The sequence below is a fragment of the Mirounga leonina genome, unplaced genomic scaffold, assembly GCF_011800145.1.
Source record: "Mirounga leonina isolate KUSES-001 unplaced genomic scaffold, KU_Mleo_1.0 Mir_200, whole genome shotgun sequence".
NCBI classification, from domain to species: Eukaryota; Metazoa; Chordata; class Mammalia; order Carnivora; family Phocidae; genus Mirounga; species Mirounga leonina.
This window is the reverse complement of record NW_023270503.1, coordinates 23,101,814-23,108,571: the sequence shown is the minus strand read 5'-3', so window position 1 is coordinate 23,108,571 and position 6,758 is coordinate 23,101,814. Positions and strand designations below refer to the sequence as shown.

The following is a 6,758-nucleotide window of genomic DNA, read 5'->3' as shown; positions in this document are numbered from 1 at the left end:
TACTAGTACTTTTTATTTCAATAATTAAAGACCACCTCCACATATACCATCTCATTTACTCCTTATAACAATCCTGTTGTAAAAGGAGTATCTCCCTTTTATAGATGAAGACTGAGTCTTGAAGAGATTAAGAACTTTGCCCAAATCAGATACTAGTAAGCAGCAGCGCTAGGACTTGAAACCTGCTAGTTTGACTCCAAAATTCACATTGAACGGCTTGAATTCCAGTAGGTCACAGGATGAACTTGACAACTTCAAGTGTATGCTAGGAGTAGAGCTATATGACCAATCTGTATGTGAAAAAAAAAATTAATACATGTAGACAAAGATAATCCACATGAAAATATAACTTTTTTTTTTTTTTTAAGATTTTATTTATTTGACAGAGAGATAGAGCACAAGCAGGGGCAGCAGCAGGCAAACGAAGAAGCAGACTTCCCGCTAAGCAGGAAGTCTGATGTGGGGCTCGATCCCAGGATCCTGGGATCATGACCTGAGCCCAGGGCAGACACTTAACCAACTGAGCCACCCAGGCGTCCTGAAAATATAACTTTTCTTAGAGTAGGAACAGAAAGAGAACATTCACCAGCCACCGACCTATGCCTCACATTTATTTCATATTTCTATAAGGCAAGTAGTATTAACCCTGTTTTACATGTTCCTCAGTTTTAGGAGGCCCAAGAACCTCCATAGCCATTAGGTTAATAGCTTCTGCTTTGGACCCAGACACACCTGGGTTCAAATACTGACTTTACCTCTTAACCAGATATGTCAAACTGGAGAAAGATGTTCTGTGAAATGAGGTAATCTGTAAAATGCGGATAATAATACCTACTTAAAGGGTTGTTCTAAGATTAAATCATATAAGAGTTGAAGGAACTTAATACAATACTTGCCATTTGATGAGGCCTCAACCAATGGTAGCTTTTTTTTTTTTTTTAAGATTTTATTTATTTATTTGACAGAGAGAGACAACACAAGCAGGGGGAGTGGGAGAGGGAGAAGCAGGCTCCCCACAGAGCAGAGAGCCCGATGCGGGACTTGATCCCAGGACCCCGGGACCATGACCTGAGCCGAAGGCAGTCGCTCAACCAACTGAGCCACCCAGGCGCCCCCAATGGTAGCTTATAACACTAAACCCAAGAGAGATTTGGTAATCTCAGAGAAATGCATATCCAGTTACATGGCAGAGCCAAGATAGGAACTCAAGTCTGTGTTATCTCAAAACTCCACACTCCTTCCATTATACCAGGCTGGCAAGCTAAATACATCTCCATCTTAAAATATTTTTTCTAAGAGTCCAGAGGTCTAACCTTCCAGATTAGTATAATTTTTTTTTAAAGATTTTATTTATTTATTTGAGAGAGAGAATGAGAGAGAGAGAGCATGAGAGGGGGGAGGGTCAGAGGGAGAAGCAGACTCTCTGCCGAGCAGGGAGCCCGATGCGGGACTCGATCCAGGGACTCCAGGATCATGACCTGAGCCGAAGGCAGTCGCTTAACCAACTGAGCCACCCAGGCGCCCACAGATTAGTATAATTTTTAATTTTTTTCTATTATAGACTCATAAAAATACAAATCAACCTTACTACACTACCCAGAATTAACTATTAATATTTTATTTTCTTCCAACCCACATTGTTTTCTGGAAAGGTTTCCTAACACATACTTTCACCAGCAATAGTATAGGATAGTGCCTGGCCGATACTAATAAAAAGAATTCTGGGTGCCTGGGTGGCTCAGTTGGTTAAGCGACTGCCTTCAGCTCAGGTCATGATCCTGGAGTCCCTGGATCGAGTCCCACGTTGGGCTCCCTGCTCAGCGGGGAGTCTGCTTCTCCCTCTGACCCTCCCCCCTCTCATGTTCACTCTCTCTCTCAAATAAATAAAATTAAAAAAAAAATTCTGATCGCTTTTAGGCCTTTTAGCTAAGATCAAGTGTAGTATGGGTTCTTATTAGTTTAATATCCGTTATGTCCTCTACCCGAGGACAATATATTAAATGGATTTTTGGAACTAGGAGATAGAACAGGACCTGGCTCCATCCACTTCACGCATAGACCTGGTATTGCAGTACTTCCAGGAACAGTGCACCCCCACAGGGGAATAGAGGTTGCCCAAAAGAAAAGGGGGGTAAATGGAAAGAAAAAAAAAGAACTCTGCTCTTTTGATAAATGCCAAATGATACGCTTAAATTTCTATTCTTTGATCAGCGAAGTTAGGTACTATTTCCTTTAATTTCTATTTCTTTAGCGGACTGCCTGTTCCTACCCTTTGCTCGTTATTCTACAAGAGTATTAAGTGTTTTATCCTTAGAATTTGTTTTTTACAATACAAAAAAAAAAAAAATCTGGCTGGTAGTCCAGGGCTGCTGAACTCCGGTCGACAACCACAAAACCGCGCTCGTCCACTAGTTAACTTTTAAGGCCAGCGGGCGGCCTTTATTCGCCAAGGCGGAAGGAAGGCTTTCACGAATCACGAGGGCGCGAATTGCTGCAAAGGCGTTGGCTCTCCCGGCCTCGGGAGGAACGTCTCGCGGGATCTCAGCCGTCCTTGGGGCCTTCGACCCGACTACAAATCCCGACGTACAACGTGCCTGAAGGCCCAAGCGCCCGAATGAAGGCGCAGGGCCAGGGTCATGTGTCTGTCTGCGTAAGGCGTCCGGTCATCTCGCCTACGCCTTTTTCTGCAGCTTCCACCTTGGCCGCCATTTTGTGCGGGAGGTTCTGGAACCTCTGAGCCCCGCCGACTCTATGGTTGAGCATTTCAGGGATCGACCAATCGGAAGCCAGATCTCGGAGGAAAACCCCGCCTTCACCCGTATGGAGGCGGGAACTGCCACGAAGCTCCTGTGGAGAGAGAGGAAGAAGCTACGGAAAGCCAATAAGAAAGGAGGACTTGAGGACGTTATCCAATGAGGATTCGAGGGGATTGCGGCCAATGAGAGTGGGGGGATCCCGAGACACGTGGGAGGGGGAGCTGAGCGCTGAGACCTAGAGCTAAAGACGGGAGGTGAGTCAGTCACCTTGAGCTGGGCAAGCGCTGTGGTCGGATTAGGGGCAGCGGGGCAGTGGGAGTGCAGGTGACTCGGGGCCGGAAGCCAGCGATGGGCAGGGGTGTAGGGCTGGGCTGTGTGGAGGGGCATTTGTCCTCCGGGCCAGGAGAAGCGATGGGTGCCTATATCCTTAACAATTAATGTTAATTACCAACGGTAATGAGCGATTAACTGTCCCCACCGAGGCGGGCCGGGGACAGCTGTGTAAAATGGTTAGGACTCTGCCCGGCACCGACCCAGTATCTACCTCCAAAAGTCTTCCCTGGAGACCATACTCTTCAGCAACATTTCCTTCCTGGGGTTTGGGCCTCCTTCCTCTACTGAAGATCTCCGTGACCTTCCTTTGCAGACCCTTTCGCGCTGTCCCTCTGACCTCTAATGCCCTCCTCAGCTGGGGCACGGTGCAAGGAAGAACGTGGTCCAGGGAGGGCGGGCGGGGTGAAGGGGACGACCGAAGGTCGCCACTATAAGCAAACGACTGGGCTGTGAGTGAATCTTTTTTTCCCTCTGCAGACTGAGAAAATGCAGACCACCGGGGCACTACTCATCTCTCCGGCTCTGGTAAGCTGCGGCTCCGGGGTGATCCGTAGTGCCAGATGTGGGAGCTGTCGATGTTTAATGAATGAACTCCGAGGAGCTTGGCATCCAGGTGCTGCAGGCTCTTTGGGGAGGCTGTAGTGATGCAGTTACCCCCTATTTATTTAGACCAGGAAACGAAGCTTTCTTGGCTTTGGAATGTGGTCAGAGTCGGGATAGGATCTTTACACGAGTCTGGCTTGGCCGTAGCCAGACAGCCCACTGAAGTAGTCATTCTCAAGCTTGGCTGGAGCTCTCCAGGTGATTCCCATGTTCAGCCATGTTTGAGAATCACTGCATTATGTTGACATGTTTCAAGAAAGCCAGGTTACAGGGGCCTCTGCTTAGATGGTTGTTCGAGGAGCCTCACCAGGCTTACTGGCCCAGTCCATTCAGGGTGTGTACCAGTGAGTACACGCTAACAAAATAATATTTCCCTCTTCGGATTCTTTGGGTGATCTGGGTACAAACCCTTCCTGTACCCGGTTTGATGTTAGTGTGGGTTCTTCCATTCTGGGATACTGGTAAGGGCTGTGCCCGTAGAAATGAACTTTGGTACCTGGGTTTAAATGGGAAAGTTGCCACTGCTAACTACACCTGGGTCTTGGACGGCTGTCTCTTGTGCAGGCCTATCTGGTAGAAACAGGAATGCATTAATTAACCTTGAAACACATGGGCTTTTTTTCTGTTTATAATCTTGTCATTTTTGATAGAAGTTCAGCATCTAGGTTTATCCTGTTTCCCTTGCTTGATTTGGAGGAATGTATCTTTCTGATTTGACAGATCCGCTGTTGTACCAGGGATCTGATCAGGCCTGTGTCTGCCTCCCTCTTGAGTAGGCCAGAGATCCCAGCTAAACAGGTAAAGGAATGTGGGCCCTCCTGTAAATTTCCCCAGGGGCACCTGGCTGGCTCAGTCCGTAGAGCATGCAACTCTTGATCACGGAGTTGTAAGCTCGAGCCCCACATTGGGTGTATTTATTACTTAAAAATAAAAATCTTAAAAATTAATTCGTTTCCCCAGGGAGGGGTTCTTCAAGATAGTGACCTGTAGGCCAGAGTGGGAGGACAGTTAGAGAATCTATCATGCTTTAATAGCTCTAAGTACCCCAAGGTGAACATTGTAGGTGAGAAGTTTGCAAAAGTGAGGTTTCCCTATTCCCTATTTCCCTATTTCCCAATTTCCCTGGCCCTGTCGGAAAATGGGCCCGAGGACTAATTCCCAGCTTTGTCTGCAATCTGAGCATTCTCTACCTGCCAGGCAATTTGCCAGTGGTTTCGGAGCCCAGGTGGGTGGGGCGAGGGAATGGGAGTCGGCCACCTGTCCTTAGGCCTCACTACCTCTCCTTCCCTACTTGCCTTTCCAGCCATCCCATAGCAGCTCTCCGCTCCAGGTGGCCCGGCGGGAGTTCCAGACCAGTGTTGTCTCCCGGGACATTGACACAGCAGCCAAGTTTATTGGCGCTGGGGCTGCCACAGTTGGTGTGGCTGGTTCAGGGGCTGGCATTGGAACAGTGTTTGGCAGCTTGATCATTGGCTATGCCAGGTAAGTTTGGGGGTGGCCTAGAGTATCTCCTACCATAAATTCCACCCCATTTGGGAGAAGCCTCAGCAGGAGCTCCCACTAGCTTGGGGTTGATTTCATTGACCTCTTGTTTTCTCCCGTGATCCCTGAATCATTTAAATGTGTTTCCAACCTGGCTCACTTAAACTTACCATGTTGGTACTCTGTTTACCTGTCTAAATCCCCAGGATAAATGTAGGTTAGGCCCTCTCCCACTTTCAGCGGTCCCCCCATGCCCACCACTGACAACCTACCTGTGTCCTCCACCATCCATTCCCTCAACCCTTCCTTTCCCCCGGCTGGCATCGATCTCTGTCCCTGGCAGGAACCCGTCTCTCAAGCAGCAGCTCTTCTCCTATGCCATTCTGGGCTTTGCCCTGTCTGAGGCCATGGGGCTCTTCTGTTTGATGGTTGCCTTCCTCATCCTCTTCGCCATGTGAGGTTCCATGAGGGTCACCTACCTGTCCCTGCTGCTTCGACTTCAGGCCATGCCTGGTGCTGGAGTGTGCTAAGCTTTACCATTAAACACAACGTTTCTCTAAACCCATATGCCTGCGCCTCTGTCCTTTGCCCCTGCGGAGGGCCTTGGTGGAAAGGTGGGACAAGGGAAGTGGGAATGGGTCAGCCATGGTTTGGAACTCCTCGGGGCTGGGAAGTAGCACTGAGAACATGGAGGGCTCCCTTTATTTCCCAGAGGGAGCATGGATTTGTCTAAGTAATGATAATTGGTGCTTTTTTCCCCTTAGAATTTAGTAGAATAATAATGTGCCATTCTTTTTTCTTTTTTTTTTTAAAGATTTTATTTATTTATTTGACAGAGACAGAGATAGCGAGAGCGGGAACACAAGCAGCGGGAGTGGGAGAGGGAGAAGCAGGCTTCCCCCCGAGGAGGGAGCCCGATGTAGGACTCGATCCCAGGACCCTGGGATCATGACCTGAGCTGAAGGCAGACGCTTAACGACTGAGCCACACAGTCACCCCATAATGTGCCATTCTTAAGGGGCTTAATTTGCACCAAGCTCTGTTTTACATTTGTTATTTCAACAACCTTATGAACTAGCAGTACAATGGTTTATACCCATTTTGCAAATGAGGAGACCAAGGCTTAGGGCAGCAAAATAACTTGCCCGCCATCACAGAGCTGGAAGTGGGAGAATTGGGGATTCCACCTCAGGCCAGCCTGCCCCATTAGCTGCTGTGATGGCCCACGAGTAGGGTGGCACAGATAGGAAAACAGTGCCAAAGAAGTGATGGAGCCGGTTGGAAATGGAGGTGGGCCTTCATCTGCCTGCATTTAGCCCCACTTGTGTCATTTTCTTTCTTAGATGAAAGAATGAAAGACACTTTTTTAGAGTGTCTCAATGTTCTAGAATAAAGCAGATGAGGTACAGTTCCTGTTTTTGGAGAATTTACAATCTTAGCCTTGCTAGGGATAAAAAGGGTGAGGTTTTTTTGGTTGAACCAACTAGTGGATTGCATAGAGAGCCTTGCACAGCATCTTCCTTGTGGTCTCGGTCTGTGCGCAGCAGGCTTCCCCAACGTGGCTAACGTGCAACTGGTAACCCA

General features: G+C 48.1%; 1 protein-coding gene and 1 non-coding gene across 3 annotated transcripts; both read left to right on the top strand.

Annotated features, from left to right (window-relative positions):
* Positions 1 to 1,906: 1,906 nt before the first annotated feature.
* On the top strand, positions 1,907 to 2,097 carry LOC118025350. Its single transcript, XR_004683289.1, has one exon. It is a non-coding gene; the product is annotated as a U2 spliceosomal RNA (small nuclear RNA).
* Positions 2,098 to 2,936: 839 nt separating this feature from the next.
* On the top strand, positions 2,937 to 5,735 carry ATP5MC1 (ATP synthase membrane subunit c locus 1). Of its 2 annotated transcripts, none has more exons than XM_035026915.1 (5): positions 2,937 to 3,010; positions 3,567 to 3,614; positions 4,413 to 4,490; positions 4,996 to 5,174; positions 5,518 to 5,735. In XM_035026915.1, exons 2-5 carry the CDS (start codon positions 3,576 to 3,578, stop codon positions 5,630 to 5,632), a joined length of 411 nt encoding a protein of 136 aa, XP_034882806.1. In that variant the 5' UTR covers positions 2,937 to 3,010; positions 3,567 to 3,575; the 3' UTR covers positions 5,633 to 5,735. The 2 variants fall into 2 exon arrangements, with proteins under 2 accessions (XP_034882806.1, XP_034882805.1); XM_035026914.1 differs by having other exon boundaries at positions 2,977 to 3,080.
* Positions 5,736 to 6,758: the final 1,023 nt, after the last annotated feature.

Coding starts and splice junctions, on each gene's coding strand:
- ATP5MC1 (XM_035026915.1), top strand. CDS start 3,576: ATGCAGACCACCGGGGCACTACTCATCTCTCCGGCTCTG. Junction 3,615..4,412: donor TACTCATCTCTCCGGCTCTG/GTAAGCTGCGGC, acceptor CTGATTTGACAG/ATCCGCTGTTGTACCAGGGA. Junction 5,175..5,517: donor TTGATCATTGGCTATGCCAG/GTAAGTTTGGGG, acceptor TGTCCCTGGCAG/GAACCCGTCTCTCAAGCAGC.